The 18,089-nt window shown below is 42.3% G+C and overlaps 1 protein-coding gene across 1 annotated transcript in view; it reads right to left on the bottom strand.

The window, feature by feature from the left end:
* Positions 1–18,089, bottom strand: part of Pigu (phosphatidylinositol glycan anchor biosynthesis class U) — an 81,376-nt gene that overhangs the window by 13,911 nt on the left and 49,376 nt on the right. Inside the window, exons 8-10 of the mRNA XM_051192578.1 lie at positions 10,447–10,601; positions 8,299–8,442; positions 6,317–6,441 (exon numbers count right to left, since the gene is read on the bottom strand). Coding sequence (XP_051048535.1) covers positions 6,317–6,441; positions 8,299–8,442; positions 10,447–10,601 — 424 coding nt within the window. The remainder of the gene's footprint in view (positions 1–6,316; positions 6,442–8,298; positions 8,443–10,446; positions 10,602–18,089) is intronic.

Here is an 18,089-nt window from a genome sequence, read left to right as displayed (position 1 = left end):
TTTGGTTACAAATCCAGGCCAGCTTGGTACACGAGCCCCTATCTCAAAACAAAACAAAACAAAACAAAAAACAAAACCACCACAACAAAATTCATCTGTCATTAGTTTCTGTAAGTCTTAGCTACATCATCTCTAAAATGGGGCTAAAATGCCTGTTATGTGGATTAAATGAGACATGTAAAAGTCAGATTTGGTGACAAATATGTGTCTCAGAGCACCTGAGGGAGACTGAGGAGAGAGAATGGCTACATAAGTAAAAAACTGTCTCAAATCACAAATCACCAACAGCAAAGGGATGCGTATGTATGTATGTATGTATGTATGTATACACATACACACACACACACACACACACACACACACACACACACACACAAAAAACTGAACATTGTATTTATTACTGTATGAGTTTTCTGCTTCTGCTATAGCCAATTCCCATATGAGCATTTTAAAAAATACAATTTACCACTACACATTTCTTGGGTCAGAAGTATGAAGTAGGTCTTCTGGCCACACTCAAGGCCTGGGCAGAACTGTGTTCCTTCTGGATTCTCTTGAGGAGGAATCTACTTGCTTGCCTTTTCCAGCTTGTTGGGGGCTGGGATCTTTAGCTCATAACACATTTACAGCTTCCGGCACTGGAAGACCCAATCCATCTCAGAGGTTACCATTCTTGCCTCTCTGGCCTCCCTCTTCCATGCCTAGGTTATCTGCTGTCTGTTTAGTAGGCTTTGTTAGAGCAGCTTTAGGTTCACAGACAGTTGAATAGGAGACATAGTTTTCATACTCTCTAGCCTGCACCTTTCTTCTTTGAGATATCCTTATAACTCCCTAGATAACTCAGGAAAACCTCACCTTACAATCACTAATGTAAAGTCTCTTTTGCTATAAAATGGAACAAATTCACAGGTTCTGAAATTATGATATGGACATGTTGGGAGTTATAAGAAAGGGAAATTACTCTGCTGACCTCAGGGTGCTTACTTGGTTTTCTTCTGATAGACATCATCTGACAGTAGAAGATATCATGTTATTCCTCTTTATACTTTACTATATTTTAAATATAAATAAATGTTTTAAATTAAGTATTTCAAACAACATAAAAAAAAATAATCATCTGCATTGGGCCTGGTTCCCAGCAGGCCCTTAGCGAAGTGTTGTTCCTACTTTTTCTCTGATGCAGACTCACGGGAAACTAGTTTTTTTGTTTGTTTGTTTGTTTTTTCTTTTAGGATAAGGTCTCACTTTGTAGCCCTGGATAGCCTGTCTCTGACTGGGATCACAGAACTACTTGGGCTATCAGGCCCCTCAAGTTTTACCTTGGCTGCATTGAATCAGAGATCAGCCTACCTCTGCCTTCCAAGTTCTGAGACTAATGGTATGCACCACCATGCCCAGAAAATCGGAGATTTACAAAATGAAGACAATCCCAGGCCACTCTCAGTTCTACAATCACTGGATAGAAACACTATGCTGGACTCATACACTGGAAGGGGACTGGATAACAGGCAATCCTCTGTTCTAGCTGCAAATAACAGGAGAGCCCCACCAGGATGAAATTAGTGTGTCTAGGGTAAAGCCCAGGCAAAGGTTTTGTAAGTTTCCTGGGTAACTGAATATGTACTCTGACAGTCTGCCATAGAATCAGCACTAATGTGTGGACTAATAGGACAAAGCAGTTTGAGGTTATGTTTACAATTTTTTAAAGAATTATTATATATATATATAATGTTCTGCCTGCATGTATCCCTGCATACCAGAAGAGGGTACCAGATCTCATTACAGATGGTTGTGAGACACCATGTGATTGCTGGGAATTGAACTCAGGACCTTTCGAAGAACAGGCAGTGCTCTTAACCTCTGAGTCATCTCTCCAGTCCCATTGAGGCTATTTTTGTTTGTTTGATTTTTGGTTTTTTAGAGACAGGTTTTCTCTGTGTAACCCTAGCTGCCCAGGAACTAGGTCTTGTAGACCAGCCTGACCTCAAACTCACAGAGATTCACATGCTTCGGCTCCCAAGTGCTGGGATTAAAGGTGCCACCACTTTTTAAAGCTAAGTGTTGGCAACATATAGTTCACTAATTTGTTTGGTTTTGTTTTTTGAAGCAGGGACTCATATAGCCCAAGCTGGCCTTCAACTTGATATGTAGCCTAGAATAGGATGGCCTTAAATTCCTGATCCTTCTGCCTCCACCTTTCAAATATACACTATCATGCCCAGCTATAATTCATTCTTTATAAAGAAGGATAAGAACCCTTCTATTGTTACTATCGTTGTTTAAAGTCATTCTAGCTGGGTGTGGCTGTGCACCCCTTTAGCCCCAGCACTCAGGAGGCAGAGGCAGGTGGAACTCTTGAGAGTTTGAGGCCAGCCTGGTCTACACAGTGAGTTCCAGGACAGCCAGAGCTACACAGAGAAACCTAGTCTCAAACAACACAAGTCATTTAAAATGGGGACAAATACTGGTAGTTGACTGTTTCATCGAGCACCAAAATACAAAGCTATAAGAACCATTTTTCAAATGTTAGTGTCTAGGAAACTCCATAATTTGGACACTAGCCTAGAGGCCTGAAAGCTTGCCTTTTCTGATTCGATATTTCCATCATCCTGGATGGTCATCATCCTCGGGTCTCCTGAGACCCTCCAGGGAGCCTATGCCCCCTCCACTGTGTCGGGGTAGGGAGCCCAGGGTAAGCTATGTTTACGCTGTGTATTATCATACTGCTCTCATCAAGCAGCATTCCAAACTGAAGAAAGGGAGCGGAGCTGCTTACTCCTCCACTGTATTTCAGTTCTCAGTGCTTCCTTCTCATCCTCTATAAATACCTTGGCTGAAAAGAACACATATTATTACTAGAATAAAACTTTGAGGGGCCTGGTAGCCCAAGTGGTTTCTGGTTCTGTGACTCAGTCAGAGACAGAGCTCTGAAGGGTGACAGGAAAGAGACTGAGCACAAAAATGAAAAAAGCTACAAATGCGTCCTCTAGGCCACAAAGAGACTTTTCAATGTGCTTGGAAAACCTTCACTAGCATCCAGCTGGACTCAGGCCAGCGGTGACCTTTGCAGGAACAGGGAACTGCTACTCACTCTTGCTGGCTGGAAGGCTGGGAGATTAAAGCTCTATGCCAGAGCACATGGAACTGGGGACCTGAGGCACAGGACAGCTTGTTCCAGACACCAAGAGGTGTCAGAGATGACCAAGGCCTACACCTTTCATCAGACCTGCTAGGTCAGATGGAGTCAAGTTCCCCAGACATTCACTGGATGGCTGGCTTATCCAATCTGTGGGACCACACTGAAGAACAGAAACTTCTGCAAGGCCCTTTCCCCCTTGAGTATCAGGCATTCAGAAATAAAATGACACTTAAAGCATCTGATCTCATCAGGAGGGTCATAGAGGGAATTAAGGGGTTTCAAAGGTTAAACAAATGTTTCTTTTCTTAAATTACATGCTAGATACATGAGAATTTACAGCCTATAATGATTATAATTTATTTGTATTTTAATCAACATTCTTCTACCTTTACACAATAGTTAATTTAAAAAACAAAAAGAAATACAGGCCATGTTCAACTCCAGCCCTGTGGACCACTGCAGCTGGCACCAGCTTGGCCAGCAGGCTGTTCTCTAACACCACAAGTATGCATCTGCCTGACTCATCCTGACCCAAGGCTACAGAAGCCAGTACCCGACTATTTATTTATTTGGTGCTGTTGTTGTTTTTATCAAGACAAGGTTTCTCTGTGTAGCCCTGGCTCTCCTGAACTTGATCTGTAGACCAGGCTGGACTTGAACTCAGAGGTCCACCTGCCCCTGCCTCCCAAGTCCTGGGATTAAAGGTGTGCGCCACCACCACCCAATGTGATTGAGCATTATACCCAGGGCAAGGCCTATTCTTTTCTTCCCCTCCGGCCAATACAAGAAAATAGGTGAGGTGGGAGCAGAGAGAGAACACTGGAACATCCTATAACATTAACTACATTCAGCTAAGACAAAAGACTTCCCAAAATCTGAGTAGACAGAATCAGAGGTCCCAAGGCCTAGGGCTAAAGACATTTAAGAGTATAATAACTCATAGATAACAAGTCCCAAACAGGTGCTCCAATGAGTAGTCCCTATACAGTGCAAAATATGGAAGTACTACTCTCTGCAGAACTTCAGATAAGCTGTGTCCTTGCCTAATCAGCCAGTAACAGCCTCTACTTATATAGTATCTACTAATAGAGTCTATTAGATCATCCAGGTTTCTGGAAACTCCTTCTCTGTCTCATCATCCCTGTGGGCATAAAACAATTTATTTCAAGCTTCAAAAAAAACATATTTACTTCAATGTCTCTGGATGTTAAGTCTGAAGCTTTGATGGTGGAAATATGCACGTGATGACTCTGGTTAATTATTACTGATGATAAGTGCAGTACTATTCATATATTTTCTTTCTCAAACTTAAAAAAATATCTATGAAAGATACTTTTTTTTGAGAGAGAAGTCTCCCTATGTGGCTTCGAATTCCCTATGTAGCTCTGGCTAAACTCAAACTTGCTATCCTCCTGCCTCATCCTTTTAAGTGTTAGGGTTAAGGAACCACACCAGGAAACTCTCTTCATCTGATGGATGGGAAAGGAAAAGTCAGAAGCTCAGAAAGGCTAAAGCACCTGCCTGGGAAGTCCGGAGGCAGGCTCGAGCTCCAGTCAGTCTACAAACCAAATCAACAATGTGAGACTACTTCATAATGCCCCTGAGAAGGGGCAATATCCTGTGCAGCACAGACAACTAAGTAAAACTAGTGCTTCAGAGAGGAAAAGACCAGTGCCTGAAGCCCTACCCTCCCACAGACCAAGGCATGTCCATGCATTCTGATTGCCTCATGATTCATCACCAGGTGATTCTTGTCTGGGAAAGGAGGATGTCACAAGCAGAAGATGATGCTACCTCCTCTCAGTCAGCTCAGACTGGTCACCACTCCACCTGGCCTGGGCTTGTCCTGCCCACTTAGCTGTTTACCTTTCCTCTGAGGCCTACACTTACAGGTAGGTTTCCTACTTGCAGCTGCTCAGTTTCACTTCCTGGTTGACACCCAGACAACCCCAAAACAACAAAACTAACTTCCTCTGAAGCTTGCCCTTGGAGTTCATCTCTGACACGGCTCTCCTCCCACTAGAAGACAGAGAATCAGGAAGATAACTGGGCTCTGCTTCCTTCAAAGGAGCCTTCAAAAGGCATTCAGGGATAGTCTGGTGTCAGAATCCATGGTGGGTGCTGGAAAAACTGAGGCAAAGGATATCCCTGGAAGGGAGCCTCCAGACACTGAACAGAAATAGCAAGGGTAGTTGGGGGAGTAGGGGCCCAAATGAGGGAAAGATTGGGGGCCTAAGGAGAAAAGAACATTTCTAAGTTATATTCTAAGAGATGGGTAGAATTGAGGGGTCTTTGTAGGAAGTTTGGTGTTCAAAACCCAAGGCTACAGGGGCCACATGTCCAATAGGAAACTTGGCCAATGCCCAATAGGAAGCCTTTTTGTAGCATCCTACATTTGAATTTAAATAAAAATGTTGGTGTCTGCTGGCACCATGACTCATTCTGTAACCTCAGTAGTATTCAGGAAGCTAAGACAGGATGACTGCTTCTAATTTGAGGGCAGCCTGGGTTACATACTGAGCTTCAGGCTATTCAGGACTACAGTCTAGGCTTTGTGGCAAACAAACAGATGGCAACAAAGAACAAAATCTGTGCATAACAAGTACACCACTATAACCCCAGACTTGAGAGGTACAGGCAGGAGGAACAGGAGTTCAAGGTCATCTTCAGCTACATAGTGAACTCAAGGCCAATTTGGGCTATATGAGACCCTATTTCAAAAGCTGGGAGTAAGGGAGAAAACAAGAAAAAAATTTAGTCTCTATATTAGTAGCCATTGGACATGGTCATCATTACAGAAATCAAGGCTGGACAGCACTGGATAAGGCTCTCAGAGCTAGGCTTCAATCCTAGTCTTTCATAGCAGTCATAGGACCTTCAGTAAGTGGCTCTGCCTTAATGTTCCTTAGTTTTCTCAAGGACTGATGCAAAGACCAAATGAGCTAGTGACTGACAATGGTCAGGAGCACAGTCTATAAGTGGTGGTTATCTGTATGTCCCTTAATGCTCACAGCACCAAGGGTACCCGGGCACATGCATGCAGGTTGCCTCCTCTTTCTCAGTGCTGCCAGCACAGCAGGTGCTCAGTAAATGCTCATTAACGCCCATCTCCCAGATGCTTTGCCCAAGAGTTGGATGGACTGGAATCTGTCCTGTGAAGAGAGTCAGGCTACTCACATCTGTAGAGATGATTCCACACAGGGAAGAAAGCCATGTAGAGGGCCACATCTCCCACCGTTGGATAGGACTTGAAGATAGAGATGATGGCAATCTGGATGAACATGAAGAAGATGGGGTGCTCCCTGGAGTAGGGCAGGAAAGACAAACATGCAGAGAGATTAGCCAGGGACCAGGCCCATCCTTAGAGATTCCTGACCTACTGTACAAATCAAAAGTACTCCCTAGGGTACTTCAGGCAAGACTGCTTACTACTCACAAGGCATGGATGGCCAGGCCCCAGTAGCACATTAGCAAACTGCAGAGATAAGACATTCCCAGAGGTGGCAATGAAGAACGAACACCAGTGATCCAGTTTACAGGAACACTGCCCATCAATAGCCACTTCCTATCCACTAGCTTTGGGCCTGGCCCCCTGGAACCAAAGTAAGAAAGCAAATTAAGTCAGCACTCCTTATTAGTAGCCTTACATGAGTGCTTGTCAGAGAAATCAAGCAGCCTTTCTCAGAAAAGGCTCTTGTCAACAGGTCCAAGACAGGAAGTGCCTACTGGCTGATGGCTTGCTCACTGACAATTTGGTCAGAGCAATGTGGACCCTTAGTGTCTAGAACAAGAACTGAAAGTTACATGCAGCACTGTGAGCTCTTCAGAGGCCAAGAATTCTCTCTTTTGCGTTTTTAAGACAGGCTCTAATGTAACCCAGGCTGGCATCTAATTCACTATATAGTTGAGACTAACCCTGGACTCCTGATCCTCTTGCCTCTGCTTTCTGTCTCAGAATGGAATTTTTTGGAGTTTAAACTACTAACAGCTGAACTGATTTTAAATTAATAAACTGCCATGGCTCCCATCTCCTTTTCTCCTATACTGAATTCTGTGCAGTTTCTCCTACATCATCTCAGATAATCCTCACAGCACCACAGCCAGCCTTCCAAGCACAGATTCCTGCCCCCTGTCCTTCCTAGGTAAGGAAATTGAAATTCAGAGAAGGGAAGTTAGTGATGGAGCCGTATGTCTACAGAGCTGCTAATACCACCATGTTCCTTTCCTTGGTGCTTCATATGTCTTACAGCACCAGTAAGGACAGGAGGGGGGACATGAGGGACATGGCTCATCCTACAGTAGCCCTCTGAGAGCACACCAAAGGGAAGTGAACAGGAAAAAGCCAGTTATAGACCTCTCTCGATAACACCTCAACACAAGCACAAGGCAGACTCTGCATAGAGCTAGATGCCTGCTTATGAGGTCTTTGTCAGGTGCTCCAAAGCCAGGGTAATGCAGCCACTTCTGGGATCACTGCAATGCTCTCCTCGGGACTTGGCATGGCCCAAGGAGATGAGCAGATTCTGAACTCAGACAAACATGTGCCTGAATTCCAGCTCTACTGCTTGCTAGCTGGGTAGCTCTAGAAGAATTGTCCCATCTCTCTGAGCAACAATTTCTCAACTATAAAACTGAATGATGGAAGTGAGATAATGCTGGCCTCCAAGTTGTTGAGCTAGAAAGGTACCTGGGAAGAAGCAGGCTCAACAATGACAGCTCTCACATTGTAGAAGTGAACTACACAGAAAGCCTCATTTGAGGAAAACTGATCAAAAGATTAAACAGGGCTGACCATGCCCAGTCTCCAAAATAACCCAATTGGAATCCCTTGGGTTAAGTCATAATTGGGCTGTTGATCAAGAACATCCAACCAGACCCACTTTTCCCAAAGACATCCTCAGTGTAACCTTTGTTCTTGCCAGAAATGGTGAGTAGACTAAATAGTAATGTAGCCCAAGGCACCTCCAGGTGAGATCAAGAGAACCCAGGCATCCTCCCTGCAACCGTTTGCAATTGTGTGTGACTTTCAATTGCTGACCCTGGCTACTGGCACATGATCAAAAAAGCCAAAAGTCTCATGGCAGGTGGTACCAGTCCAAGGATAGCTCAGGCCACATGAGGGAGGGTGGAAAAAATAAGCAGCAGGTCCTCACACTTACTTTAATTTGATGGCTAAGGGGACTGTGTAGAAGAAGACGTTGATCTGAAACACGCAGACAAAAAAGAGGCTGAAGTGCTCAAACATCTCTGCAAAGAAGTACCAGAAAAGACCGATGTTTGGAGTGAGATCTGGAACAGAAAGTCTGGAATTGAGAAAACACAGGGAGAATAGGGAAGAGTTACAAACGGTTGGCTTTGCCCTGCTTTTCCCAAGACATGAGGTCACTACTAGGTGACCAAGAATGGCATCATCCATCTAAAGGTCATAGTAATAATATAAAGAGCTCTCCAGATACCGCCACACAGATAATTTACAAAATATAGGGCTGAAGATGCAGAGAATAACAACTGTAATGCACACTAGCTCAGGGCTGGGGATACAGCTGAGTTAGTGGAGTGCTTGCCTAGTGTACACAGGCCCTGGGTTCCACCCCCAGGACTGAATTAAGCCCAAATGTAAAAGCTGGAGGATCAGAAGTTTAAAAGCATTCTTGGTTGGATATTGAGCTCAAGGCTATAACAAGTGAAATGAGGGAACAAAACCAAACCCAAAAACAAGCAAAACATCCAAAAAACCAGCTAAGCTAAAAGCATCTGAAATGAAAAAGGGAGCTCCAGGACAGCCAAGGCTACACAGAGAAAACCTGTCTTGGGGAAAAAAAAAAAAAAAAAAAACAACAAAAACAACAAAAGAAATCAAGAGATCAGCCCCACTTTTCTACATCAGGCCAGTTTACAATCAGGAGCAACTCAGTATTGCAAGAGGAAGGAGATTTAAATAAACAAAATCTATTTTGGGCATTCCAAAGACTTGCCCAGAGGAACAAGCTCTGAGAGCCTGCTCCTCCCAGCTCTTGCTCCACATCCCCACAGCAGGAGCCAGAAGACTGCAAGCCTGAGCCCACAAATGAGTTTTCCAAGGGCTTCAGGAGCCATCAGCAGGTTGTGCAAAAATCCCTAGGGCTACAGAACTCATCTGAGAATTTTGAGTTTATCTAGGAGACCTCTGTCTAGATAAATCATGTAAGAATTGGCTGCAATACTGGCTCTTTCAAAAGTCCAAGTTACATATGTGTAGACACACACACACACACACACATTTGTGGTTTTGTTTTTGTTTTCAGCGCTGGGGATGGAACTCAGGACTTCCACAATTTGAAAAAGGCACTCTACCACTGGGCTACATCCTTAGCTCTGTGTGTGTGTGTGTGTGTGTGTGTGTGTGTGTGTGTGTGTGTGTGTGTCAAGAGTACTATCTGCTGCCCCTGCTATATGTTTTATTTGAAAAAAATCAATGTTGAAATTGATTTGTTTATAATTTTACTATTTTATTAGGTTTTTTTGTTTATTTTTTGTCTTTTTGAGGCAGGGTCTCACTATGTAGCCTTGGCTGGCCTGAAACTCACTATGTAGACCAGACTGTACTTTAACTCACTGAGATGCCTGCCTGTGCTTTCCCAAATGCTGGAATTGAAGGCATATGCCACCACAGCTGTCTCCGATTCATAATTTAAAAACAGCAATGAATGAGAAAAAGGGAATAAGAGGAGACACAGTTCCTTAACGAAGGTATGTGGGAGTCCATTCTCTCCTTCCACCACGTGAATGCTGCGGATCAAACTCAACCTTTACTCACTTGGCCATCTTACAAGCCTCAGAAGTACTCTCTAATAACTAACCAAAGGTGTAAACAGCAGAGGTCTCAAACTTGTTCCCTGTACTACCCTAGTGCCAGGAGTACTTGAGAAATGAAATTCTTGATCTCTATCTCACACCTACTGCATCAGTGCCCCTAGGGAATGGGCCAGCACTAAAGATGTCAGAAGCCGAGGCATCTTAAAACCTGAAGACCCCTGCTACACAGACTTCCTGTATAGTCTTCTCCCTCTTGCTCTATAGGGAGCTGCAAAAACCAAGCATTGGTGGCTCACACCTTTAGTCCCAGCACTCGGGAGGCAAAGGCAAGAGAATCTCTTGTGAGTTTGGGGGTTCTAGGCCAGCCTGGTCTACAGAGCTAGTTCTAGGACAGGCTCCAAAGCCTCAGAGAAACCCTGTCTTGAAAAACAAAACAAAACAAACAAACAAACAAACAAAAAACCAAATTACCAAATTAGCTTCCAGGAATCTCTTGTGAAGTCTGTACTTACATGAAACCATAGACTGCAGGGATGAAATCCCAGGAGCTGAGAAGGAAGAAGGAGAGGCAAACTATTACCACTAGGCTTCCTACATACATCATGGCATACTCCCAAGAGAAGATCCAGAAGGCTTTGCTCTTCACTTTCACAGGGATGTACTGCCGCTAGGAGAGAGGTCAGAATAGAACATTTAGGAAACACCAAGAACAAAAAACATCTCTCAGCTTATACATACAGATCCCTCCTATAAAATCAAGCCATGACACATAGGTTTACAATTTTGCTATTTCCCTCCTTCCTTTCTTTCTGTTTTTTTTTGTGCTTTTGAGACAGGATTTCTCTGTGCAGCCCTGACTGTCCTAGAACTCACTTTGTAAATGAAGCTGGTCTCTAACTCATAGAGATTTGCCTGTTTCTGCCTCTAAAGTGCTGGGATTAATGGTGTGTGCTGTCTCCGCCACCAACCAGGCCTGATTCTTTTCTTATACAAAAAACAAAACAAAACAAAAAAAAAAAAAAAAAAAAAAACAACTGTTTTGACAAAGGTATTAAGGGTGGACCCTCTGCCTGAACCCTCCTAACACTATTCCAGGTTTACACCCTGAAGACAAGCACAAACGCCCACGAGAAGATACTCACTGCACCAGGGAGAAAGCATCAACTGTGGAACAGGGGACAATGGCACGCCAGCAATGACATGTAAACTGTGCCAATATATGTCTCAACATTTGAGGTTATAGCATGAATTTGTCAAATAATCAATACAAAATAAAAACATGTATGCTACTTGAAATTATACCCAACGATATTATGTATTATTTATACATATGTAGGACTTTAAGCATAAAAATTTTATGAGACATATTATAAGGACATATAATGGCCAGCAAGATGGCTTGGTGGGTAAGAGCACCTGTGCCATACGTGGTAATTTGAGTTTAATCCCTGAGATCCATATGGTAAAAGAGAGAATGAAGACCTACAAGCTGTCCACTGACAACCTCACATGAACTGTGGCATATGTGTGCCATCACCACAAAGAATAGATTTTTAAATGTAAATTTAAAAAATAAAAAGAGGGCTGGAGAGATGGCTCAGAGGTTAAGAGCCTGTTTGTTCTTCCAGAGGAGAAAGGATTGCTTTTCAGCCTGAGATAGAGGTAAGAGCTTGTGGCCGGCTGCTTTGCTTTTTTGATCTTCACAAGTCTCTGAATCTTTACTTATTGTGCTACACTAAAGTATGCATGTAGAAGTCAGGAGGCAGTTTATAGGAACTGGTTCTGGTTTTTCATTAGAGAGCATACTCAGACTTCAGCTCATGGGCAGATACCTTTATCTAGTGAGCCATCTCAGGAGCTCTATCTAAAATTTCAATAAGTATGTTAAGAGCAAATATCAGCAGCCGGGCATTGGTGGCGCACGCCTTTGATCCCAATACTTGGGAGGCAGAGACAAGCAGATCTCTGTGAGGTCAAGGCCAGCCTGGTCTACAGAGCTAGTTCCAGGACAGGCTCCAAAGCAATGCAGAAAAACTCTTGTCTCAAAAAACAAACAAAGGACATGTCAGGCCATAAGGTACACATAGTGGCTCACACCTGTGATTTCTCAGTGTTACTGAGACTGGGATAAGAGGGAAGTCAAGACTAGCCCCAGCGACTTTGTTATGTGATATTTGGAGGTCTGGAGAACTGTGGAGAGGGGAGACAGAAGTCATAAAGCTGGGCAGAGAGAAGATCTCAGTCCCTTTGGACGGAGGGGCTATAGGAAGTAACCAGTGGCTGCCTCCTGTTCTCTGATCTTTCAGGTTCTTACCCCAATATTTGACTTCTAATTCTTTATTGGTAAAGATTACTTTAGATTAATGCTTCACCTGGCATCCACAAATTCACAAGACAGCCACTTGCCCCTGGCTTTGCAACCACTGGTGACCACTGGGGCTGTACTCACAGGAGCCACCAGCTGGCTTTCCCTTTCTTTCTCCAAGCCCTCTGAGCTAGTCTGGGATTTCCTATTACAGTCTCTTTAAGAAATCTCCACAAGCCCTAAACTTCAAACACCGCTGGTGGAGTGAGTTCTTCATGACCAGCCAGCTCTGCCTTCAGACAGTTCCCACCACATGTGCTTCTTGTGCATGGCCCACGTGCATTTTTCAGCCAGCCAGCTCCCTCTCCCTGCTGATGACAGGCTTCTCCTGGACCTGCTCCTCAGGCTGCTGCAACACTAGGCAGCCGCCTTCACACCCACTCAAATTTCTATTGTTGCAACCACCACACACACTCAGCTCACAGCTAAACGTGAGCAGCTGCAGCTGCTGTGCACCTGTATTTCTGCCCAGATGTGCTATGCAGCAACAGCCAGCCTCATACTTCACTGTCATCACCACCAGATCTCCAAATCTGGTGAGACACCTGGGAATTCTTTTTTTTTTTTTTTTCCTTTCCAAGACAGGGTTTCTCTGTGGCTTTGAAGCCTGCCCTGCTGCCCTGGAACTCACTTTGTAGACCAGGCTGGTGTCAAACTCACAGAGATCTGCCTGCCTCTGCCTCCAGAGTGTTGGGATTAAAGGCGTGCACCACCACCATCAGCAACACCTGGGAATTCTTAAAGGGGGGAATTAAAAAAAGAGAGAGAGAGAGAATTTTTCCCACATTAAAAAATGGGAAACACTTTTACAATGGAGAGAGTTAGATCTCTGTATGATTCTGAAATGGATGGTTTAAAAATGGAACAATTAAATGAGGATATAATTAACATTATCAATTGGTAATTCTTGTTTTATCCCTAAAAATGTTGCTTGAGAGCTAGGCGTTGGTGGCACCTGCCTTTAATCCCAGCACTTGGGAGGCAGAGGTAGGCAGATCTCTGTGAGTTTAAGGCCAGCCTGGTCTATGGAGTGAGTTCCAGGACAGGTTCTACAACAATACAGAGAAATCCTGTCTCAAAAAAACAAAACAAAACAAAAATGTTGCTTGATATAAGTGCCAAGATACAGGCCTTAGAAAAGGTTACTAAAGAAAATAATGTAATTTTGACTGATAAATTACAAGCCTTAGAAAAACTTACTAAAAACAGATAATACAGATATTCAGACAAAGACAGGAATTTAAAGGTAAACTAACCTCACCGTTGCATTATAAAATTAGAGAGGAACAGCCTGTGGTTATAAAAAAAAAAAAAACAACCTTAATTTATCCAGTCACCATACAGGAATAACTGCCAACAGACAGATATCCCCAAGGTTATGGAAGAGCTGACTGGATTTCTATGGAAAAGTTAGATTTGAGAAGATTTAAGGAAGTGATAATATCATATGGCATGCATTCACCTTTTGTGAGGCAGATGTGAAATTCATGGTCAACTAGTAACAGAATTATCCCACAAGATTAGAAAGACTTGGTTACAGCAGTATTTGAACCTGGTCCTCAACCACAATGGAGAACCTGGCAGAAAGATGAGGCTAAGATCCCTGAACAACAAAGTAGGGCTTAGAAGCATAGAGATCTCCCAAGACCAACTTCTTGGAGAGGGCAATTATGCTTATGTACAAAGTCTATATATGATGATCACACCTTGGCTCTATGCTGTACAGCAGCTTTGAATGCTTAGGACACAGTTGAAGAAGTCAGAAAGAGAACTGAGTCATTTACTATAAGTTATACAAAGCCCAAAAGAAAACTTCATTGATTTTTCACAAAGATTGACTTTGGCAGTAAATAGTATGATAGCGAACTCAGAAGCTAAACAAATAATAATTGGATCTTTGGCTTTTGAAAATGCTAATTCACAATGCAAAAGGATAATTAGGCCTTTAAAGGCAAGATCAGCACCTAAAGAGAAATGGACCCATGATATAGTCAATATTGAATCTCATAATCATGATGATGCTTGGATAGGAGAGGTGATTTCCAGAGGCTTGAAGAAAAATCAAAATGTCAGGAGTTTTAATTGTGGCAAACAAGGTAATCTAAAAAGAGACTGTAGGCACGGTGCCCCTAAAAACAATGTTTTTTCTAGGAATAATCTAAACAAAAAAATAGAAGGCCCCTGCCTTCTGGAGTATGCAGAAAGTGAAGCAAAGGCCAACAGTGTACCAATGAATGTAGATCAACAAGGGACAGAAAAGGAAACCCTTTGCCGTCAGGGAAACACCTTGGGGGGTTGGGGGCTCTCGTAGGCCACCATGTCAAATTTGGTTAAATTGTTGCCTGTCAATTAAAGGACCTAATACCTGCTGTAAAAAAACATACTGCTCTGGATGATAGAACAGCTTTAGAAGATTAAAAAAAAAAATTCAGGAGAAACCATAAAGCAAAAATTATAGACACTATATTTGAAAAGTAACTTCTTGATTAGAAGAGGTGATAGTTCATCAAAAAATATGACCATTCAATCTAAAATAACTTAAAGACTAACAAATGCTTTTAATTTGATCAGACATAACTTGCCAAATGGGAAACTCCCCAAAGTTAGAATTATTTTTGTCTTTTCAGGAGAATAAAGGCACCTGACCAAAGAATCTGGAGACCACTGGACAAATGAGACATCTGAAGAAAAACACGAATCATCCAGAGAAAATGTCCCAAGAAAAAGAGTAAATTGGCCTATTGGTATATCACATTTCTAACTGGATAAAATTTCATGAATCTTCCCAAATGTTTGTTTCTGCTGATCTCTACAGACATATAATGCAAATGTTCTTTTAATAGTCCCTGTTCAGTTAAAAATTAAGCTAGCTTTGGAATTGAAGATGGCTTTCCCCTTCTCTAAGCATGCTTGTTAAAGTAAAATCCAAATCTCTGTCTTGTGTCAGATGAGCCATCTGATATGAAACAGAATAAAAAATAAAATTAAGGACTATTCTATTGCGACTAAATAAATCCTTTGGTTTTATTTGGATTCTTTAAAACTTTTCCTAAGATAGAAATATTATCTCAAATTTTATAAAATTAATATATATATTTAAACTTTCTATCAGGATATTAATAGTCATAGAGAACTAACTAATTATAGAAAAAGGCTTCATCTAGCTTCCTGTACATGATTTTGGGTTTGAGTCTCTATCAGGTAACTCGGAATTAAGTTTTTGTACTTTGGATGTACGTAACAAATTATGGTCCTTTAACCTTTTCAAGATCTGCTACATATAACATTTAAAATGTTTATGTCTTCTGCCACTGCATGACCATGCCTAACAGCAACTTTTGAAGTCTCCAAAAAGAGGATGGGGCCCCACAAAGACAATTCCATCAGGACTATGGTAATGCCTCTAAGCTGACAAATACCACCCAAAGTAGTAAGGTGGAGCAGAGAAGATCTCATCCCCTTTGGATGGAGGAACCAAAGAGGTAGGAAGTAACTAGCAGCTACCCCATTCTCTAATCTTTCAGGTTCTTACCCCAATATTTGACTCCCCATTCTTTATTGATAAAAATTAATTAGATTAACGCTTCACTACACAATGAGACCTTGTCTCAAAAAATAAGTAAAATATTAGTGGATGAAATTCTGAAAGGAAACAGACTTGTATAATCCCAAATTATCTTCCTTAAGGTACTAATTACAAGAAAAATCCAGGGTGGCTAAGCCTGAGGACCTGAGTTTGACCTCCAAGATCCATGCGACAGAAGGAAAGAACTGACTGTTGAAAGTTGTCCTCTGACCTCAATGGGTACACTGTGTCATCCACACACATAATACACTAGGGAGACTGAGGTGAGCCAAGTACAGTGTACCACATCTAACAACATGGAACTCGTTCAAAATCACCAACGGCCAGACTTCACAGGGGGAAGACCTGGAAGAAGCCTTATACAAAAAAAAAAAAAAAAAAAAAACAAAAAAAAAACACAAAAAAAAAAAAACCATATATTTATTTCACCTGCATCATGTTCTGAACTGGGCATGGTGCCTTATACCTATTTATCCTGACACTTGGAAGGCTGAGATAGGAGGGTCGCTGAGAATTCAAAGCCACAGTGAGCTAGTGAATGAGTTCCAGGTCAGCCTAGGCTACAGTGTGAGACCCTGCCAAAAAATAAATAAATAAAATAAAATAAGATAAAAGTAAAACTACAATTATTTTTAAAATCCAGAATAGGTTTCATCATGGCATTTTCCTTTTTTACAGATGTGTTTATTTTGTGTGTGTGGTATGTGTGTGTATGGTGTGTGTGTGCGTGTGTGTTGCCTGCATGTATGTATGTGTATCATGTGCACACCTGGTGCTGAGCAAGGTGTTGGATCCCCTAGAATTGAAGATGGAGTTTCTGTTCTGCCTGGTCCCTCAGCCGACTAGCCCCAAATAAACATGCAAAGACGTATACTAATTTATAAACTGTTTGGCTGATGGCTAGGGCTTCTTACTGGCTATCACCGTCTTAACTATTAGCCCATTTCTATTCACCTAAGTATTTCCACATGGTCTTAATATAACTGTGGATGATTGTGACCTGCCTCTCTCCACGGCTGGTGACACAGGCGCGCACCATCATACCCATCTTTCCTTACGGCATTTTCACATGTGTCACTGTGCTTGGCTCTAATTTATATCTCCACTGCCCGCTTTTCTACCTCTATCCATTTCTAGCTAGTTCTTACTGCCCCCGGAAAATTCTCCCTTCCACTTACATATCACATGTATTCTGTCGTCTACACCCAAGTTCAAGACTGTCACAAAGCAAGCAAAACATTAAACAGCAAGGAACCTGCTGCACCCCAGGGCCCATCTTTAATCTTGAGTCTATACAGCTCTACTCTTATCTCCTTCCCCCCTTAAATGTGTTGTCACTAAGCCACCTGTGATTATTTAAATTAATGAAAAATACAAATGAGATTCACTTTAGTCTCACTAGCACTTGGGGGAGGGAGTTTGGAGATGGGGTTTCTCTAGTAGTCCTGGCTATGACAATAGTACTTTTTTTTTTAATATTTATTATTTTTCCTTATTTTACATATTGATCCCAGTTACCTCTCCCCCTCCCATGCCCCATAACCCCCCTCTTGTCCCATTACCCGCTCCCACTCCACAGGGAGGGCGATGCCTTCCAGGAGGGATCATCAAAATCTGTCAAAGTCATTTGGGTCTAGGCCTTCCCTCCTGACGATAGTACTTTTTGACTGGTGTATTTTGTGATTACTATATAGCGTGTGCCTACTATATTTTGTGTACATGTGACTATCATATTGACTAGGTACGTGGACATTTCCATCATCACAAAAAGTTCTATCAGGGGCTAAAGAGATTGCTCATTGGTTAATAGCACTGGCTTTTCTTCCAGAGAACCCAGGTTCCATTCCCAGCACCCACATGGCAGTTCACAACTGTCTGTAAATCCAGTTCCAGGGGATCTGACACTCTAGCACCGACAAACATGCAGGCAAAAATACCAATGCACATAAAATGAAAAATAAATCAATTATGTTTTAAAAGACAGAAATGGGAATTTTAATGTAAATTTTGAAAAATACAGCTTTGCATGTATTTGTGTGTGGTTATGTGTATATGTACACTTACATCTAAGAGGTGGGGTCACCTATGTGTATGTGAAGGCAGAGCTGACACTGGATTGATTACCTTATATATTCAAGCAAGATCTTTCACTTTAGCCCGAGCTCATGGCTTTGCCAGTCTAGCTAGCCAGCTTCTTTCAGAGA

Source organism: Phodopus roborovskii, unplaced genomic scaffold, assembly GCF_943737965.1.
Source record: "Phodopus roborovskii unplaced genomic scaffold, PHOROB, whole genome shotgun sequence".
Classification (NCBI taxonomy): Eukaryota; Metazoa; Chordata; class Mammalia; order Rodentia; family Cricetidae; genus Phodopus; species Phodopus roborovskii.
Note: the sequence above shows the minus strand (reverse complement) of the source record. Positions and strands in the feature narration are given on the sequence as shown.